The sequence below is a fragment of the Melanerpes formicivorus genome, unplaced genomic scaffold (genome assembly GCF_026170545.1).
Source record: "Melanerpes formicivorus ecotype bairdi unplaced genomic scaffold, bMelFor1.0.p_v2 SCAF_7, whole genome shotgun sequence".
NCBI classification, from domain to species: domain Eukaryota; kingdom Metazoa; phylum Chordata; class Aves; order Piciformes; family Picidae; genus Melanerpes; species Melanerpes formicivorus.
This window is the reverse complement of record NW_027142359.1, coordinates 21,911,181-21,932,792: the sequence shown is the minus strand read 5'-3', so window position 1 is coordinate 21,932,792 and position 21,612 is coordinate 21,911,181. Positions and strand designations below refer to the sequence as shown.

Below are 21,612 nucleotides of genomic sequence, written 5' to 3'. Positions count from 1 at the left end.
GTGAGGAATTTCAAAAGGCTGCAGCAAGGTGAGGTTATCCAGCAGGACCTTTAGCAGATAAAAACCCCAGGGATGTGTTTAGTATGCAGTCATGCTGGAAGGGAAACACTTGAGCTGTTCACTTGCAGTGAAGTCTGAATTAACTGTGTGGTTAACAGCCATGTATTACTGGGAGCATCTCCACTGACTGGTGGGAGTAATTCCATCTTAGTACCTTTTAGTAATGGAAGGTGTAATTGAGTGAGAACAGGTATGTCCAATGGTCTCTTTTCCTTAGGAATCCTATTTCTAGTTCATCCCCAATGACAGACCTTGTATGAATTCAGTGATTCTCAAGACCTCTCTGCTGGTTGGAATTGACAATGACATTTAAGCAGTTATTGGAGTAATGAGGAGGGCTTGACAGCATGGGTTAAACTTCAAGAACTTGGAGGACAGGAGGGAAAAATTTGGAGGTGGAAAGGTTTGAGATGGAAAAGCTGGTGTAGTAAACAGCATCCTTTGCTGTAGTGTAGACACTGTTGCTGCAGCATGGTTTGGGGAATATTGTAATGAAATTTGGTATTGCTGTGGCACCACTGCTGAGATGATTTGGCTCTGGTAGCATTATTTGGTTCTAGTAGCATTCCAACCTGGTCTAGTCTATTCTATTCAGCAAGAGCACCTGGTGCAAAAATCTTCTCATTCAACATGGACTACTGCTGTAGATTGTTATTCAGCATAAAGTCAGCAGAGCTTCAACAGTTAAAACACTTTGGGTTGATTTCTGAGATGTTGGATAATGCTGTAATAAATTTTAAGCATTGAAACAAATACAAAAATCTTCCATTTATGACTTCTTTTTTTGAGGGGGGAGAAGGTCAGCTTCACTACCCCATGGAAATTCTTCTCCTTCAAAGAAGTTGCCAAAGAAGTTGTGGGCAGGGATAGAAATTTCTCTTGATCATTCTGCTACTCATCTCAGGAATGTGCAAGCCTGAAGCCTACTTTTTCTAAAGTGCTGGCTGTTTTCTTGTCCCTCCTCTGCAGCTTGAGAGGGCTGCAGCTCTCTGCATATTTGGCAAAGACCTGCAAACTAGAGCAAGAGGCAGAGAGAAACAGCAGGTGCTTCTCGTGGGCAGAAGAGGGATGGGGCATGTCCTTCCTGCTGACATCTGTTTCATTTAATCCCCAGAGATGCTCTTTTGAAGCACAGGTGTGCTTTTATTCATTGCACTTGACAGTTGGCCTGTGAAATGTAGTCCCTTGCTGCCAGGATGGATCCTGGACCCTGGCGTGGGAAGCTTAGGACCTTGGAGCTCAGTGGGGTGGAGTCAGCCATTGATTTGGAACTTCTCTGCGTGGGCATCAAATGCCTGGGGGTGGAGGAGCTGGACTTGCTCTACGTGCTGTTCTGCAACTTGTGGCCCAGTGGGGCTTCTGTGATGAGGAGAAGAGGCTTCCCAGTGCAGCTGTGAGTTTTAAGGGGTAAACAGGAGGCAAAACAACACTGTTAGGACAGTTTGTGCTCGGTGGTGCTGTCCAGGCACTCAGCGATCCAGTGGAGCAGATGTGGTGTATCTGGTTTGTGTGGTTTTGGCAGTCCTGCTGATGGAGCAGGGCCCTTCCCCAGGCCTGCACGCTCAGCTGGATGCAGGACACTCTGTGCTTCTGCCTTTAGATGTGCTGTAGACCTGAATTTTATTAATGTTTGTGTTCCTTTTTTTAGTGTTTTTCCTTTGTGAGAGAGAGAATGGAGACTGTCATTTCATACTGAAAGAGGGAAGATTGAGATTAGATGCAAGAAACAAACTCTTCACTTTGAAGGTGATGATACACTGTACAGGTTGTCCAGAGAACTTGTGGCTGCTCCATCTCTGGAAGTGTTCAAGACCAGGTTGAACAGGACTTTGAGCACCCAGGTCTAAGGAAAGATATCCCTGTTCATGACAGGGGGGAGTTGGAACTAGATGATCTTTAAGGTCCCCCTCCAACCCAAATCATTCTGTGATTCTATGACTGAGCAGCTGTAGTGGTTTATCTGATCAGTTTCCACAACAATAAATACTTAATCTTAACCCAGCATCCCTGAATCTGTGCAGGTACCTGTGTGAGAGGATCACCTCTCCTCCAGTCTGTGGTAGTGCCAGAGGACTTCAAATATAGTGCCAGAGTTAATGTTTTTCCCTCTCTTCTGAGCATTGGGGAAGCTACTGGGAAGTTACTAGTGATGCTGCACCTTGAGGAAGGAAAGAATTTTTAGGGAATTGGTGGAGAGGGTCCAGCAAAAGGCTACAAAGATGAGGGGACTGGAACATCTCTCTTGTGAGGGACTGAGGGGACTTGGGGATTTTTAGTCTGGAAAAGATAAGACTGAGGGTGGATCTCATAAATGCATGGGTGTCAGAAGGATGGGGCCAGTCTTTTTTCAGTGGTGCCTAGTTACAGGACAAGGGGTAATGGGCACAAACCTGAAGTTAAGAAGATCCAGCTAAACATGAGGAGGAACTTCTTTAAAGGGTAATGGAGCACTGGAACAGAATGCCCACAGAGGTGGTGGAGTCTCTATCTCTGCAGGCATTCAGAACTCATCTGGATGTGTTTCTGTGTGACTTTCTCCAGACAAACCTACCTTGGCAGCGGGGCTTGGACTTGATTTCCAGAGGTTCCTTCCAACCCCTACCATTCTGTGATGTAGAGAGTGTGGGGATGTCTTGGGGAACGAACCTGGGGTTTAATTTTTGTTTGGAATTGAGCATGAAGTAGTAGCTGTGCTGTTGACAATGACACACATACAGAATCACCGAAGAAAGAGGGATTCTTTGAAGAATCTTTTATACCTTGGCTTTACCTTTCCCTGCATTTAGACAAAAAAAATAGATTAGACCAAGGATTAACCCAACCCTTTGTCTACAGCTTTGTATTCCAAGCTTTCACTGTGACTATTTTACATAAGTCTGAAGGTGGTTCTTTTTCTCCTGAATGATGTTTTGTTTGAGTACATTTCAAGATTCACAGTGGACATTAGGATGGAGAGATTATCCAGGAAGCTCTTGCAGCTCTTCATTGTTGAGCTTAGAAGTAGGAACTGGGTGAATTAGTTGCTTTCAAGGGGTTTTAAAAGCAGTGTGGGAAAAGGCAGAGCTGTACGCTTTCTGCATGCTGGTGCTGAGCATCCAGTCAGGCCTTAGAAGCTCGAAGGTTTCCTAACCAGAGCTTCCCTTTTTTTGGTGGCTTTGTTGGTTTTGCCTTTTTTTGGGGTTTTGTTCTCATTTAAACACTATGTGGAGACTTTCCTGTACAGATATACTTGGTGCAACTTCATGCTTGTTTGCTATTGAGGTACAAACATTTAGGGAAACTTTGCTTGGCAAATAAGTGAGTAAATTTTCTGGGGTTCTTAGCAGTTAAATTGTTTGTCTCAGAGGGACTTTGAGATATCTGTGAGGTCTGTATTTGGAGAGGAGGAGTTGAGTCCTGAGAAGAATTGGTTATCAGAAAGGTGTTTTCTGAATTGCAATGTACTATAGGGCTGCAACTAGCCAGCACAATGATTTTCTTCTACATGTTCATGTTCAGAGCTTTACCCTCTGAAGTTCATCTTCTTTCCAAAGCTTGTTGGTATGTGCATGAAAAGGCTGGGAACAGCCTGGCTTTGTTTTCCCATGAACTGGAGGGAAATAGATTACTCTTCAACCAGTGACTCTGAGGGAGGATATGCTCTTGTTAGGCAATGTGGTTTAAATTTGAAGGCTGTTACTATCTGATCACTTGGTAAATGAAGCGGTGAATAATTTTTGTACTTCATGTTCCTAGGAGATGGGAATGGCCTTAAAAAGCCCATCTGCCTAGCTGCCTTCTCTTTCTACAACATAAAAACATAAATTAACAAGTAACCAGACCTGGTTAGGTGGTTGACTCTACCACCTGAGGTAAATGAAGCAGTGACTGGTCAGTGAAGCGACTGTTTCTGTAGCAATGCCCTTTGGTAAAATCTTCTTTGGTATGTCCACATTTAGCTACCATCTCTCAAACTGTGGTGGTTTTTTTTTCTGCTCACATTTTACTTATCTTCAGTACTCAGTGGTCTAGATAAAGGAGGACAGAGAGAAGGAAGGTAATTGCCCTCTTGCAACTGAAGTAAGATGTAGGAGGCTAAGCGTGAACGTGTCTTAAAACTGCTGAAGAACCTTTTCCCAGTTCTCATCCAAAGTAAGCTCTGCAGTAATACTGCAGTTTCAGGTACAGGGAAAACTGCTTCCTTCTCAGCAACATCAGCCATTCCAGGATTCCCCCCTCCTTATCAAGTTGTCAGTACAATCAGCTTCTTGTCACAGTGTCTTGCCCACCATCATCACAGTGTTTCAGAAATCAGCAGCACAGATCTGGACTTTTTAATGCACCTCTTAAAAGATGTGTATGTTGCTGGCTTTCAATCAACTGCAAATTAACTTTTTACTGCTGTCCTTAGCTTTGCAAAGAGTCATTTAGATCATGAGCTCAAATAACCACTTGAAAAAGCGGTTCGGTGTGATCTGGAAACGATTGCATTAATGTTGGTATTGATTTCATGTTCTTGTCATCTGTGTAAAATCTGGTGTCTCTAATCATGGCCTGAGCCTTTTTTTCTATAGCAGTGCTATTTTTTGCATCACTTTGCAGATGTGAAATTAAGCCCTATACTGTAGAGCTTACAATGAGGCGGTGAAACACCCTCACCTCTGGTCCTGTCACTCCATGCCTTTGTAAAAAGTCCCTCTCCAGCTCTTCTGCAGCCCCCTTCAAATACCAGAGCTTAAAAAAGTACTTTTTTTTTTCCTGACTTCAAAGCAAACAGAATGCATTTTATCTGAAAAAGTCCTTTTAGGAAATATAAGATTTTTATAGTCCAAATAATGTACAGTAAAATATAACATGATCAGACCTTGGAGAAAGGAAACCTGGGTGAGTGCAACTTGTCCTTGTGTTTGAAGTACTTCAGGTATTCCTTTTTGAACTGCTGATGTAACCATTTACTCAATCTGCTCTCCAGGCCTTTGGAGGAGTGAGACATCCAAGAAGGTCATACCCATCCATTTGGTCATCCAGAGGGAGGCTGTTCTGTCTGGTACTGCTCCACTAACTTTGTATGTTAAAGCTTCTTTTTCTGGCAGTGTCATGAGAGGCTCATGGAATTCTTCACTGTGACTCAGGAAGGCCTGGCTGTTCATTCCCTTTTTGCAAACAAGAGGCAGTTGTGTTTCTCTTACTGGAATGCATTGTCCTATGGAAGCAGAACTTGCCTAAGAATGTAGTCTGTGCCCTGTCATGTCCCACATAGTTCCGAACCCTTTGCTGCTCTTGTGCTTGGGTGGGTAGAAGGAGGAAACTCTCCACATTCATGACAGTTGTTAGCATCATGAAAAAGGTTGACCAAAGAGGGAAGCAAGTTTCAAACATACATCTTCACGTGCATCTGCAAGCAGATGCATCTCTGAAGGCATCCCTGTCAAGGAGTTCAGAAGATTCAAGACTTCCCTTCCAAAACTCCTCCAAGAGGCTTGCATATAGGAAGACATACATTAATTTCTCTACTCACAGGGCTTCCTCTATGCCACCATGCCTGTCTTAGCAGTATCAAGTATTGTATAGGACTCTGAGTGAAGTGGCTTTAAATGTCTCAGTTCACCCAAGCAGATATCAACAGATGTTGTCTTTCTGCCTGTCTTGTGCTTATCTGCTGCTATGTGGTAAGGAAACACCTTGTGTTTCAGGCTAACATTGAAATTCTTGGTGAGCTTTTGTTCTTCAGCAGCTCTTATTTTCAAACTAAAACCAAGTAAAACAAGGTTTTTCACTAAATTTTGTGTGAGGTGTGTGTGGGTTTGAAGTTAGAAGGTACTGTTGCTTTACATGTGTTTCTGATGAATGAAGGTCTTCCTCAATGCTCCTACACATTTACAGCGTTTCCTTAATGTGGACAGATGCTAGGTTTGACTTCAGCACAAGAAGGGACTGCTGGAGTGGGGCCAGAAGAGGTCACAGCCATGATGGAAGGGCGAGAAACCCTCTGCTGTGAGGCTAGACTAGAGTCGTTCAGCCTGGACAAGGCTGCAGGAAGACCTTCTGGTCACCTTTCAGTATTTTAAGGGGCTGATCAGAAAGCAGGGGACCCTGAAGGCAGAGGGAGAAAGAAGTATTTTGACTCCTGCTTCATAGGCTGCTACACTGATGGTGAACAAATTACTTGAAGTTTTAATGTGTGGTAGTTTACGCTACTAATTGAGTCGGGAGAGTTGTCTTTTAACTTCACAAAAGGCCCTTTTGTCAGATAGGCATTTAAGATTTTTGTGAAGGAGTGCCACTGCCTTAGCAGCACTACTCAGAATTTCTATTAACTTATCTCCTGAGAAAAGCCCCTCCTGGTAGAGTTCATGTAGGCTTCACAGCAGTGTAGCATGCCCAAAGGAAGACTCATTGTTTGGCATTCAGTGCCAATAGTGAAACCAATTTTCTGTGCAATCACCCTTTTTTAGGCAGTGCTGCTACCTAAGGGAATCTTGAGCTGTTCACATCCTGCCAGAGGGCCTGTGTGTGACTGGGGGGATCATAGCACATGCCTCTAGACGTGGAGCTTGGGGGTGGATTTGTCTTCTGATGTGCAAGATGTTTCTTAGATGGTTGCTAGAAGGTTGCTCATGAGGGTGCTCTTCTGTAATGACCTCACTGGAAATGTCCTCTGCAGCAGTCCAGGGGCTGATGAACCTACTTCTGAAAGAGCATGTGGGTTTCCCATTGCTTTGTCTGGTCTGTGCTCTGTGTTTCTGCAGCTGTTCCTAATCCACATGTTTGTTACTTAAATGCATATCCGAGGTTTTGAGCACCATGATCTCTGACCATCTGGGAATAAAATGTATTGCCTTGCCTTTTTTTTCCCTCCCTTTTCCATCAGACCCAGTCTGTTTCTCACAGCACAACTGCCTGGCTTCTTTGCTGCCTGAAGGTGCATGAATTACACACCCAGGGTTCAGTTGCATTCCTGCTACTGGGAACCAGGCACCGACTTTGTCATACTCCATGGCCCATATTTCAAGACCAGCAGATAATCTCCACAAATTAAAGTCTCTGTGGAACATCTTCTAAACATGTTAGTATTTTTTTGTGCTGGAGCTGCTGGAAGAGAACGTGCTTTGGTTGGGAGACTTGTTCACACTGTCTCAGTGGTATCCCACTTGTTGTTCTGTCCCATTTCAGGAGCTATGTTGGTACCTTCTTTTCAGTTCTTCTTTACAGTTCTTCCTTTTTTTTCCCCCCTTTCTCAGAATTTCACTGCTCCTGGATGGGCAGCCAAAGGCCACCTAAGTGGAAGGAGTTTAGATCTACAGAAAACTTTCCAAATCTAGGTTTGGCATGGATACATTGAGGTGTTTTGGAGCCTGATGAAAAGCAGATTTGGCTCAGTTTTAGTCTGTGAATTAAGCCACGTACTACAGATTTTGCAGCTGGAAGTTTTGAGAAGCCTGGAGTGAGTATTATCTTTGAAGGGTCAGCAGAGAGCATCCACTTTCATGCTTCATACTCTGTAGTGTTCCAAAGTAATCTTACAGAGTTGCTTCTGTAGGAAACTGGTCATGCTGAGCCATGGTAACTTCTTGAGTATGTGTATTTTCTTCTCAGGAGGAATAGTCATGGGGTTTAGTAGTTCATGGAATGATTAGGGTTGGAAATGACCTTTAAGATCAAGTCCAACCACCTAACGTGACCACTAAACTATGTCCTGAAGTTCCACGTCTGCACACCTCTTGCGCACCTCCAGGGCTGGTGACTCCAGCAACTCCCAGGGCATCCTGGTCCAATGCCTGACCACTTTTTCAGGAAAGAAATTTTTCCTAGTCTCCAACCTAAACCTCCCCTGGCACAACTTAAGCCCATTTCCTCTTGTCCTATTGCTACTTACTTGGAAGAAGAGAGCAACATCAGCCTCACTACTCTCCTTTGCTTATCTCCAGCCAGAACACACAGATGAACGTGAACTTGCTGAGTCATGTGTTTAATACACCTGTGTAGCTTGCATGAGCATTTGCAATTTGTGCAGTTTGTTCTCCAGAGGCAGAGCTGAAGGCACATGCTAGCAGTTACTTGTGACTCCAGACTGCAATTCCCACTCTGCCTCAAGAAGCATTTGGAAGAGCTTTGCTTCTGGCTTTCCAAAACATATTTGAAACATAACTCAGTGGCAAGCTTTGTTTTGGAAGTGGCCTCGCTCCAGCAATGGATTTGTCAAGTCTGTTTATCCCAATTCCTTCCCTGGCTTAATAGGCTGAGAAAGTAAAGCCGTTGTGTGGGTGGGTGGCTGAAAATGGTCCATATGGATATTGTTGCAATTTGTGCTTCATAAATAATGGCAGTTGGTCCATAAGCCTGTAATCGACTGAAAATGCATTAAAAGATAGCGTGGAGGCACTCAGACTGCTACTTAAAATCCTTAGCAGCGGTCAGTCAGGAGGAGCAGGAGATTTCTCAGGGGGGAAAGGAGCTGTGCAACATGAAACGCTGGGCTACAGATGTGCTGGAAGTTAGTTTTCTTAAATGTTTACTGAGGAATGTGAAACTCCTTAAATCCTTGAGAAAAGAAAGCTGTCCTGTCTGCACCGGGGCCAGGTGATGGATGCTAATAGCAGCAGGATTGCTTCCAAATAGCCGCTGTGTTCATTAGGGCCTGTGTCTGAAAAAAGAGCTGTGGCTGGTGAGTGGGAGGTGGAAGGACAGGGGCAGGAGGGAGATTAAACCATCAAAATTCCAGAGAATTCAGTGTTTTGTGTCAGGAACGTTTCTGGCCTCTCTGTGGCTGTAGAGCCAGTAGTGTGGGAGCCAGTCTGGAATATCGCTTTGCTCCCAGAGCTCCTTGAAGCAGTCACTGCTCAGAATGCTGGTGTAGAGTCCTGTCACTTAATTTGCTCTTAATTAGGCTCAACAACACAGGCTGTGTGTTTTTGATATTCAGATAGGAGCCAAGCCAGGCACTGGAGCGGTTGTGGGCTATGAGCACATGTGGAGGAGAAGGAGGGTGAGCAGGGAAAGGGAAGAGGGTGAGTAGGGCAAGTGCTGCCTTTCAGCAGGCAGGGGAAAGGTGTCAAAATAGCATTTCACAGAAACTCATGGGTGATCATGAAGGATGGAGCCACTGAACTACAAGGAGAGGCAATGCTCTGGTGTGAGCTCTTGAGACTCCCCTCCAGGAGTGCTGGGGCTGGAGTGAAGGGTGTCTTGGCTTCTCACCCATGCACACAGACACCATCCAAGATTGCTTTCAGGCTGCATTTGGCCAGGATGACTCTGGTCCTTTGGATTTGCTGAACTTCAACTGAAGCATCTTGTTTACTCAAATACAGAGTTCAGTTTCGGGTCCCTCACTACAAGAAAGATACTGAGTTGCTGGAGAGTATCCAGAGAAGAGCAATGAAGCTGGTGAAGGGTCTGGCAAAGAAGTCTCAAGAGGGACTGCTGAGGGAACTGGGGTTGTTCAGTCTGGAGAAAAGGAGTCTGAGGGGACACCTCATTGCTCTTTGTATGCTTGAAATGTGCTGTTTGAAAGCACATGTTCTAAGAGCAAGGGAAAGGGTATGGAGCTAGAGGGTGAGGCTCCTGGGAGGCCATGCAGAAGGAAAACAGAGTAGGAGTGTTAACAGGCTTTCCTGAAGTCTAACTACCACATTGGCACAAGGCTTTTTATCTTCCCCCCCCCCCCCCCTTCTTTTTTGATCACAAGTCAGTAAGATATAATTGTCCTTTACATAAATGGATTTGTGATCCTCACTAGATTACCTGATGTTAAATTTGTTGGCAAGGTTACTGCACTACAGGCTAGCAAACTTGCTTTCTTTCACAAGAAGTCATGTGTTTACCACTTGGCCCAATGTGGTATCTAAACCTGCTGTTGTTTAGCTATTAAAACTTTGAGAGGCTGAAAGTAATGTTTAGTCTTTTTTTTTCCAGTCATTCTCCTAGAGGAAAAGAGGCTGAGGAGAGACCTTCTGGCTTTCTAAAACTCCCTGAAAGGAGGCTGGAGCCAGGTTGGGCTGGATCTCTTCTTAGTAGTAAATCATAGGATAAGAGGAAATAACCTCATGTTGCACCAGAGGAGGTTTAGATTGGACATTAGAAGAAACTTCTTCACTGAAAGGGTTCTCAAACACTGGAACTTACTCCCCAGGGAGGTCATTGAATCCCCCTCGTGGAAGTATCTAAAAGCTGCAGAGATGTGGTGCTGAGGAACATGGTTTAGCACCAGCCTTGGTACAGTTAGAGTGTGGTTGGACTCGATGATGTTAAAGGTCTTCTCCAATCAAAACAATTCTATAATTCCATCTCCTAATCTTCACCTCTGACTAGATATAGTTAGAGCTGAACATCAGGGGAAATTAAAATGTAATTCATCTTGCTCCTTGTGTTGTCACTTCCAGTTGAATGCTCAAAGAATGATTTGAAAATGGTGAAGACTGCTTTGTTGTGATTCCAGTTCAGGAGAGATAGGGCACTACTGGAGAGAGTCCAGCAGAGGCTACAAAGATGCTGAAGGGCCTGGAGCATCTACCTGAGGAGGAAAGGTTGAGAGAGCTGGGGCTGTTTAGCCTGGAGAAGAGCTGCCTAAGGGGGGATCTAATCGATACTGATGAATAACAAAAGGGTGGGGGACAAGAGGCTGGAGCTAGGCAATTGTCAGTGATTCCCACTGACAGGACAAGGACAGTGGGCACAAACTCAAAACCCAGGAAGTTCCTTCTGAACAAGAAGAACAACTTCTTTGCTGTGGGGGTTCTGGAGCCCTGGAGCAAGTTGCAGAGAGAGGTTGAGGAGTCTCCTTCTCTGGGGAGATTCCAAACCCACCTGGTTATTGTGTCACTGGCAACCTTCTGTGGGTGACCCTGCTTTAGCAGGGGGGTCTCGCTAGATATATTCAGAGGTCCCTTCCAACCCCTACCATGCAGAGGTTCTGTGAAACAGTGATTTCTTGGTAGTTGCTCTGCATTCTTTTGCTGGTAATAAAAGGCAAAGATGGCTTCTTTTGCCTTTTCTGGAAAAACAGACTCTTCAGCTCAATACTCTTAAATTCTTTTATTTCCTGGGTAGACCCCCACTTTTGGGAGAGTTAACTCCCACCTTTTTGTAGTCTTTCAGTTGGAGGAGTATCTTAGTTTCACCTATACCTATTGCGTACAGGCCATGGAACATCTTCTGGACATTCAGTACAAGCAGATGAACTTTCCAAGGATCCTGATCTGCCATAACCCAGATCCCATTCACCTTGGTGCCGACACTGGTGGCAGGAGGGAGCTCTGCAATCCAGAAATGCAATGGAGCCCTCCTCCAAAGGGCCTGTAGTGTCCTTGATCATCCACGATCTGGCAGCACTCGCCATGTGTGAAGTGCCTTTTTAAAGCGTGCTTTTATCATTTGTGCTGAAAAAGGACTTTGAGGCTTCCTGTGCAGATAGGACTTCTGTGTTGTATATGGGATCTTTCCAGTCCCTGGTGAATAAACACAGCTGGCTGTTTTGGGAAAGGGATTTAACATCTTTGCATCCAAGCTGTACAAATAAGGCAGCAAGCTGGACTGAATTACTGGATGGTGTTTTCTGACTTTTACACCGATTTAGGGGCAAGCAAATGAAAAAACAGCGTCTCTTAGGAGGCTGCCTTCAGCCCATGAAGGGGGAAAAGGAGTTTCTCCTCCTCCTCCCCCCTCTTTGGAAACATGAGTAGAACAAGCAGCCTCAATGACTTATCAATGTTGGGTTATCATGCTGTAATTTACTGGGCAGCCTCTTGCTGTCCAGAGCCGCCCACGCGCGCGAGTCAATGGTGCCTTTGTTTGGGAGTGCTGGAAGAATGTATGATCTAATGGGGTGGTGGGAGTTCACCTTCGTTCCAGCTCACTCAAGGCTGTGCTCATTTCCCCCAGTGTCCCAAACTCATTTCCTTCCTCCTTCCCTGTCTCAGTACAGGAGCCCAGAAAAAGCAACCCATATTTATATCTCTGGGCTTTCTTAAAACCCAGGTGCCCGTCTGTGGTGGAGCTCTGTGCCAAAATCTGTGGTTTGGTGAAACGCGGATTGTGAGGGGGTCATTCAGGCATTTCTCATTCGTCAGGTACGTGTGTAAATCTTCAAGCTCTTTAGGTGAAGACAAGAAAATAAACCTAAGCTTTCTTATTGCTAGGTTGTTGTCCCCTGTTAGCCACTACTCAGCATTTAAGAGCTGTCATCCATGCTCCTCTGTGGAGTTATTTCCCCAGTGCAGATCATCGGACAGTGGAAATCCTTCATTTCCATTCTTCAGATGCTGGATATTCCATTTGCTTGTGCAATACTCACGCTTTCAACTTCCTCCTCCTCCACAATTTTTCCCAGAAAGGCTAGGGTGTAGCTATAAGGACATTTTGCTCTGGAACTACAATGATTTCTTGCTTTCTGTCACAAGTTTGGCTTTTTCGCGCGCATGTGATGCAAGCGACATAACTTGCTGCTTATGTGTCTTGCAGGTGTTGGGCTGTTGTTGTTTAACAGACATTTTCATTCCAAAAGAGCAAGTTGCTCAGGATGTTTCTCTCTTTCTTTCCTTAGAAGCACTGTCCTGCTTTGTTGCCCATCTGCATGCTGGAAAATCTTGTCCAGCTCCTCAGGGTGGGATAACTCAATTATCCTTAAATAGTCCTCTCTTACCTGCAGTATCTGTGCTCCAAGAGGGAAGCCTTTAGGAGGGGTTCTAACATAGGAGGCTGAACTACGTATCACAGCAGCTGAAGACTTGGAGTGCTTGGCTGACTGAAGAAGCTGATCAGTCTTGAGCAAGATCCTGTGAACTAGCTGATGTCTGTTGACATCAGTGTTTCCATCCTTTGCAATTCACTGGTCTTGTGAGATTCTAGTATCTGTGCTACCATTTGCACGTGGTGGTAATGTAAGAGTGGGAGAAGCTGCCTCATGCTGTCACCAGCAGCTCTTTAATTTGTCAGGGAGTAGCAGATGAGTGTCTTGAAGCAGCAAAGTTGGTCTGTCTGCTTGTAGCTGGTCCAGCATTGTTGTGCTAGGTGGTGGGGAGAGTTGATGGTTCAAGAAGGGCCAGTGTTGAGGTGTGAATTAAGGACAAGATGGCATGGGGCACATTCTAGCCTAGTGAACTGGGAAAGCTGGCCTTTTCCTCGTGGGAATGGTGGGGAAACCTGTCAAGTAAGAACAAAGTTTAACCATTTCATGACTTGCAAAGGTTTGGTTCTTTGCCCAATATCATCTTCTTGCAGGGAATATGAGTGGAGCAGTCATCACAGAATTGTGGAATGTTAGGAGTTGGAAGGGACTTCCGGGGAGCGAGTCCAATCCCTGTGCCAAAGCAGGATCACTTAGGGCAGGCCACACAGGAACACATCCAGATACATCTTGAAAGTCTCCAAAGGAGATTCCACAATCTCTCTGGGCAGCCTGTTCCAGTACTGTTCCCTCACAGTAAAGAAGTTTCTCCTCATGTTGAGGTGGAACCTCTAGTTTATACTTGTTGTTCCTTGTCCTATTACTCACTACTACTGAAAAGAGCCTGACACCTTCATCTTGATACCTACACCTCAGATATTTGTAGATGTAGATAAGATCCCCTTTCAGCCTTCTCAAGACTAACAGCTCCAGGTCTCTCAGTCTTTCTTAGGAGATATGTTCAAGTCCCTTAATCATCCTTGTAACTGTCCATTGGACTCTCTCCAGCAGATCTCTCTCTCTTGAACTGGGGAGCCCAAAACTGGACACAGTATTGCAGGTGTGGTCTCACCAGGGCAGAGCAGAGGGGTAGGAGACCCTCCCTAGACCTGCTGGACGCACTTCCCTTGATGGATCCCAGGACAGCATTGGCCACAAGGACATATTTGCTTCACATAATGGAAGCAGCAAGTGTCTCTGTGCTTATCTCTTCCAGGCATCTGCTCACAATCCAGTGCTTCTGGTTGGTGTGCCAGCTGGCGGGACCTTTTCCTGATGTAAATTAGCCATTCCTTCTCAGGGGTCTGAATACAAGGAGGCCTTTTGTGTGTAGGGGAAATATTCCTTACTTGGAGGGAAAGGGAGGAGTTTCTGAAGATCTAAATAGCATTTGCTTACATTTTTCCAGCGTATCTTTATGGTTTTGAGTGTATGGCATTTCCTGGGGGACCCTGAGATCCTGGAGTGAGTGATAACCCTGCTGAGGAAGGGCTTTAATTGCTGGTGACATCTGGTAGCTGTGGTCAGCCCAATATTGTGAGAGGGTTGTTTGTGGGGAGCATCCCCTGTTCAACAATGCTGAATGTTTCCAGGGTGCTGCCTCTGCAGGCACCCAGACTTGCCCCTTGGTTCAATCTGTAATTGCAGTGCTGTCTGGAAGGCTCAGACGTGTGTTTGCCTACCTTAAAGAAAGGTACCATCCCTGACTCACCAAAACAAGCTGGGTATTCTGTCACCTCTTCACTTGCTGCTGAACAGCTTCATGCCTCAGGAAAGGCACCTTGATGTTTTAGTAACAGCAATCTGTGAAGAATAACAGTTGATTGTGTAGTAGTGGCTTCCCTCCATCTCTGAATAAGTTACCTATGGAGGCAACAGAGATAAGGGCAACAGAGCTGGTTAAGGGTCTGGAGAACAGGTCTTGTGAGGAGCAGCTGAGGGACCTGGGGTTGTTTAATCTAGAGAAAAGGAGGCTTGAGGGGAGACCTCATTGCTCTCTACAGCTTCCTTGAAAGGAGGTTGGAGTGAGGGTGGGGGGGTCGGTCTCCTCTCCCTTGTATCAGGTGACAGAAGAGAGGAAATGACCTTAAACTGTTCCAGGGGAGGTTTAGTTTGGACAATAGGAAAAATTTCTTTTTCAGTAAAGAGTGGTCAGGCATTTGACCAGGCTGCCCAGGAAGGTGGTGGAGTCGTCATCCCTGGAGGTGTTCAAGAAATGTCTGGACATGGTTCTTTGTGACATGGCCTAATGGTCATGGTGGTGATGGGATGATGGTTGGACTCTGATCTTGGAGGTCTTTTCCAACTGAAACAAATCTATGATTCTAAGATGTGTCAGGTTGCACTGCCCAAGTGCTGAGCTCATGGTTGCTAATTGCTGCACACTGTACTACAGAACTTTTATAGTAGACATCTGCAGTTCTTCCTGCAGAGCAGACCTGCCACTGCTCAGTACACAGAGGGAAATGTTATCTGATACTTGACACTATCAGACACTTCTAAGCCAAACTGAGATCAAAATAATTAGCAGTTTCTAGGAACAGGGGAACAATGGCTTTTTGTCTTCCCAGTGAAATGTTCCCAGCTGCCTTTCACCTGGTTATTGCTGCTGCCGTTTCTCACAGTGTAGCAGTAGATGTTTATTTAGCCCTGCAAAACTTGAAAGCAACCTGGGCAGATTATCTTTGTTAAGAAAAAGGCTTTGCAATCTTGAAGAGCCCTGTGAGCTGCTAGGCTGCTAAGCACAGCTTTCAGGTCGGGTATGAACAGTGGGGAAACACATTTCAACCCTGTGTCAGCTGGTCTTGGGTAAACTCCATTGTCCTAGCAGTATTTACCCAGGACAAGCTGATACGTGGGGAGCACACAGCCTCTCTGTGCACTAACTGCATTCCTCTTTAATGCCATTATCAGGATTTCTCAAGTAGTTACTTTGCCAGCTGAAATAAACGTCTTTTTCACCCAGGTTGTTGGGTCTGGTGGATTTTGAATGCATTTCCTCTTGCCTGCTGTGTAAAACCCAAGCTGAAAAAGGGAGGGTCCTGTCCATTTAGCACAGGGGATTTCTGTGGAAAATGTTTTGGCTGCCCCGAGCGCTGTTAGCACGTGTTGTGCCTTTAGCTGAGCTGGAATTTTTTCAGGAAACTGTAAGAGACTTTGCTGGGGAGCAAGGACCATAATCCAGTTGTAGTAGAGAGGAGAAGAATAGTTCCTTTTCAGGACGTGCAGGCTGTGACCTGGCCTTTCTGCTAGAGCAGAAGGTTTTGTGTGGAGTGCGAGTGCATGCCCGGCCCCCTCTTCATTCCCAGGATTCTTTCAAAGTGTTTCCTCCCCAAAATCATCTTGGTGAAGCCTGAATGGATTTTTTCCTCAATGCCAGAGGAATGCAGTGCTAGTAGAACACTAACTGCTCCAAATCAAAGTAGCAGGGTACTCTTGGCAGTTCATTTGCCGCCATTTAATTGAATGTTCTTCATGCTGTTGGCTCTGGCTTAGTTCCTTACCCCTCTTGACTCATGGAGTGGGTGCTCTTGCCTGATGCCTTCACTGTTCTCATTTGTCATGAAAATTGCCTAAAGAAATCCCACCAGGGCAGACTTTCAGCCTCACATTTTGCTTTGTTTCAGCACAAAGCTCAAACTGTCTCATTATGCTGATGACAGTTTTATTAGTGACAAAACAATTTTAGCAGGTTTTTCAATTGCTGCCTATCCAAGTTGGTGAAGTTCTCAGGCAGGCAAGTTGCAAGGCAATATGGTTGTTAGGGTTTTTCTTACCAAAAAATGAGTCATTTGCTTCTGGGGCTCCTTGCCTTTATCTGGAAGAGATGGATGGGGAGTATATCATAGAATGGTATGGGTTGTAAGGGTCCCTAAAGGTCATCTAGTTCCAACCCCCTGCCATGGGCAGGGACACCTCCTAATAGACCAGACTGCTCAAGGCCCTTGGGTTTGTTTACCATGGGCCTGAAAAGGATACTTGTGCACGCCTGGTCTATTGGTTTGTGTCTGGTGTGCTCACCCTGAGTTCCTGAGGGAACTCTTCACCTTTGAATCATACTTTGCTTTCAGTGAGGAGCTCTATACTTGAGAGGAGACTGTGTGGCAGGAGAAATGGGAAACCTGGGAGGTTCTGATTTGTACATGTGATGTTTCTTCTTACCTTGCATTGAGATTCAAAAGAAAAATACTTCCAAATACATGGAAGCAGGATTCATGTCTTGTGTTGATGGTAAGGGGGAGGGTACACTGAAGCTGCTTTATACTGTTAGGTGTTGGTCCTTTAGATTTTCTAGCTCTTAAGGAAACAGGAAACAGTTTGGCATTAATGGTGTGATTGCTTCCACTCGTCTTCTGCATGTAAGAAGATCTTGACGCCGAACCAATGGCATGCTACTACTGAGCAAGAGACAGGTTATCACAGAATTGTTAGAGAATCACTTCATTTGGAAACTGCCTCCAAGATCACTGAGTCCAACCATCAACCCAACACCATCATGGCCATTAAACCACATCCTTAAGTGCCATGCCCACATATTGCTTGAACACCTCCAGGGATGGTGACTCCACCACCTCCCTGGGTTGCCTATTCCAAATCCTGACCACTGCTTCAGTAAAGACTAAACATCTGGCTTGCAGTCTTGCACTTAGGTCATCTGGAACATCTCACATGATATAAATAGGAAAGGGTATTTTGTAGGAAGCATTGGGAGGGGGTGTATCTGCATGATACTTAAGTGTCCTTGCGTGTCATGCACAGATAATACTCCTTGGCAGGTTGGGCTGTTGGCTTTCAACACATGATTGTTCCTTATTTAGGACATGGAAATTGCTTTAGGTTCTTTGGGTGCTTTATGTCTTGATTTTTACTTCATTATTTTTCTGCTATGTTGATTTCTAGCCCCTTTGCCATGCTTTTCCTGCTACTTCTCGTATTTCTAGCAGCCTGGAAGGACAGAGGTTGCTCCCTTGCTCTGGCTAGGCTCAGGATGTGAGGTCTCGTGCATGCTGGTCCCAGTTTAACCAGTGGGCAGCCCAAGAGTGAGACCTGATGACCTGATTCATTGCCATCGGGTTTTGTGTGCGCTTTCAGAGCCACGCTGTTCTTGTTTCCTGGTGCCATCTGGTCTGCTCTAACTTGTGAAGAGAGCCACTCTGCAGCAGGTGCAAAGCCTCATGTTAAAAATTAACATGCTGGAGTTAATAGATTGTACAGGTTGAGGTTAAATCCATGTGCTTCTATAAGCAGAAAAAACCTGTTTCTGAGTTGGCTGAAACTCTTCTAGCAGCTTTTTTTTCAGTCAAGCAAGGGACCAATGATGGCTTCAGGCTGTGAGTGAAGCAGTGATTTTTTTTTTTTTTTCCCTTTTTTTTTTTTTTTTTTGGAGGTGGTGGGAGCATGAAAGAGCTTGGCAAGGACTAAACACCCAAGGTTTTGTGCCATGCAAACCTCATGTTGTTTTAGCAAGTTCTGTACGTGCTCCAGGGTGTCCTGGTTGTAGAGAGTCTGCTCGCTGAGGTGGAGCAAGAACAGCTGGCACACAGCTGTATGTCTCCTCCTGGGAACATGCCCCTCTGCTGGCAGGGATGGCAGAGGAAATGTGCTATGGCCCTCTTGCCCTCAGGGTTTTGAATCCCCCAGACAGCTGTTTTACCTGTTAGGGGTTAAATGCTCCAGTCCCTGGGGAAGAATGTGTGAAGAATGATCCACTGATTGCCCCAAACCTGTTAGGAGATAAATAGAGGGCAGGGAAGTGGGTTTACATTTTTCCTAGGGGAGGGAGAATATGATTAATGTGTAAATCATTACACTTTGATCCCAGAAGTGTCATGGTGACTTTAATCATATGATCTGAGAAACTTAAACTTTTTTTAATCTTTCCCAGGGGATGAGTAGAAGAGGGTGTGCTCTGTACTTCAGCACTGGAAGAGAGGCTTCCTGAGAAGTAGAAAGCTTGGGATATTGTTTGTTTAGGGAGCATTTAGAGGTACAAACCAGGCTCTACAGCCTCTCTGGTAATTCCATTTGTCCCATATATGTATTTGGGAAAAAAATACTATCAAATGGTATGGATAACTTGGAGATGGCCTTAGACACAAACTGTTCATAGCTCTCATGTAATCTGTCATCTGTTGGGGTAAGGACACCTGTGGTGATGTCTGCAGAAGAGAATTGCAGCATGTGAGATGTTTGGTTGTACAGAAGTCTGTAGGTCTGTTTATCTACTTAGCCTGCCCTCAACTTCTGTCTTCTGTTCCTTTGTCTTTGCTGGGAGACATAGTTCACAAGATTGAAAGAGAAAAGTCTGGTGCTACTGGGAGCTGTTCATCCTGCTGGCGAGCACTAGAAGAGATGTTTCTTACAAAGAGAGAATTGCAGTGCAGCTCTCTGAGTTGAGTCTTTCTCACATCTCTCTTCTCTCATCCACAGGAAAGGCCTTTGACATCACCTATGTGCGTCTGAAGTTCCACACCAGTCGGCCGGAGAGTTTTGCCATCTACAAGCGCACCAGGGAAGATGGCCCTTGGGTGCCCTACCAGTATTACAGCGGCTCCTGCGAGAGCACCTATCGCAAAGTCAATCGGGGCTTTATTCGGACGGGGGAGGACGAGCAGCAGGCCCTCTGCACGGATGAGTTCAGTGACATCTCCCCCCTCACTGGGGGCAACGTGGCCTTCTCAACGCTGGAGGGTCGTCCCAGTGCCTATAACTTTGACAACAGCCCCGTGCTACAGGTACATGAGCAGGAGCACATCAGCTGGGTGGTATGAGTTGAGTCTGTTCGGTCCTTGTGAATGCTGGCTTTGTGCTGACAGTGGGCTGCGCTATGACCCGTACTCATATTGAAAAGCCCTTGCACAGGGAAGTTGGGATGGACAACCCAAAGAGATGCTTTTGAAGGAAGAGGAGAACTCTTGATTAGGTTTATGGTACAAAAAGCAAAATCATTCCATTAAGGATGATTTGTCCTTGGATATCATGGAGATAGGATAGAATAGAATAGACCAGGTTGGAAGAGACCTTTGAGATCGAGTCCAACCTATCACCCAACACCATCTCATCAACTAAACCATGGCAACAAGCAACCCATCCAGTTTCTTCCTAAACACCTCCATGGATGGTGACTCCACCACCTCCCTGGACAGCCCATTCCAATGGCCAATCACTCTTTCTGTGAAGAACTTCTTCCTAACATCCAGCCTAAACCTCCCCTGGTGCAGCTTGAGACTGTGCCCTCTTGTTCTGTTGGTGATTGCCTGGGATAAGAGACCAACCCCCACCTGGCTCCAAACTGTACTGAGAAAGTGGTTATAAAAATGCTTCAAATATGAGATCTTCAGCAAATGGATGCAAACCTCTGCCTACTTAGAAAGCTGCTGTGGGCATTTTGCTGTTGCTTTAGAAATAAGGAAGGTAAAACCTCAGTTAAATATTTGAGGCATCCATGGGTGTTTTGAACACAAAAATTCAAGAAATGTGAGGTTTTTCTAAACAAACAAAAGGTTATTGGAAACCCTAAGCTGTTCTCTTCCACATGTGCTCAGGGAGCTTGGTTTTACCCACAGTGTGTGTTATCTTGGGATTTTTTGTTGTTAGCATTCACAACACCAGTTGACACGGAGGGAAGACCTCATTGCCATTTACAGCTACCTGAAAGGAGATGGGAGTGAGGAGGGCATTGGTCTCCTCTCCTTAGTAAGAAGTCATAGAATGAGAGGAAATGACCTGAAATTGTGCCAAAGGAGGTTTAGGTTGAATATTGGAGTGGTCAGGCATTGGAACAGGCGGCCCAGGGAGGTAGTGGAGTCACTGTCTCAGGAGCAGTTCAAGGAACGTGGGGACATGGCACTTTGGGATGTGGTTTAATGGCCATGGTGGTCTTAGGTTGATAACTAGACTCGATCTTAGAGGTGTTTTCCACCTGAAACAATTCTGTGGTTCTGTGATTCTTACTGTACTAGGTAAGCAGTGATGCAGCTCAGCACAGTCATACACACACAGGGATGAGCAAAGGAAAGTGACATTGCAAAACCTGTAACAAACCCAAGGAGTTACTGATGACAGTTGTTGGCTGAAGGCTTAGTGGAATCTGGGGACAAGGAGGGCAGGGTAGTGTGGTGAAGATGCTGTGTAAATATTATGAAGAGCTCTTGTGCTGCAAGCCAGATCTGTCTGTTTTGCTTCCGCAGTCTTACTCCCCTGTCTGTGTCTCTTCACCTGGTGGTGTATGTCTGTGGACAAATGTGCCCTAAAGCTCTTACCATTCGTGCCATGTAGCTTTGCAGGAAAGCTGCGGTTGGATGGATGTGTACAACTAGTGTGTTTGCTTAATTGCTTCCACTGAGCTTCTTGCTGGAGACATTACCCACTGCTTCCTAGCTGAGAGCAGTCCAGATGTGCAGAGGCATTGGAAAGCATACCCAGAGAGGATCAGGGTCTAGAAAACAAACCCAGGAGGATATGGTGTAAGGCCTCTTGAGCAGGACGTGAGAGCTTCTGGGGTGCAGAGGGGAAAACAATGAGGAAGAAATGTGCTGATTGATGAACGGCTTTGTGAGTCCAACTTCTAATGACAGAACTGATAAGGGATTTCTGTCTCCTCTAGGAATGGGTGACAGCTACAGATATTAGAGTGACTCTCAATCGTCTGAACACATTTGGAGACGAAGTCTTCAATGACCCCAAAGTTCTCAAGTCTTACTACTATGCAATTTCTGATTTTGCTGTGGGTGGTAGGTGAGTAGACAAACCTTTGTACTCATTCAAAGCTTTTGGTCAGGATGACTAGAGTGCTTTAAAGATTTTGATTATGCTCACGTGGTACTAGTAAGCTCCAGTCATTACTGACTGTCCTAAACCCAAAATGCAGTAGAGTGAATCTTAGCAAGCTTGCAAATCCTGCAGATAAC

The 21,612-nt window shown here is 45.4% G+C and overlaps 1 protein-coding gene across 1 annotated transcript in view; it reads left to right on the top strand.

The window, feature by feature from the left end:
- The window catches only part of LAMC1 (laminin subunit gamma 1), a 73,385-nt gene that overhangs the window by 26,953 nt on the left and 24,820 nt on the right, over nt 1-21,612 (top strand). The window contains exons 2-3 of the mRNA XM_068141345.1: nt 19,133-19,437; nt 21,309-21,439. Coding sequence (XP_067997446.1) covers nt 19,133-19,437; nt 21,309-21,439 — 436 coding nt within the window. The remainder of the gene's footprint in view (nt 1-19,132; nt 19,438-21,308; nt 21,440-21,612) is intronic.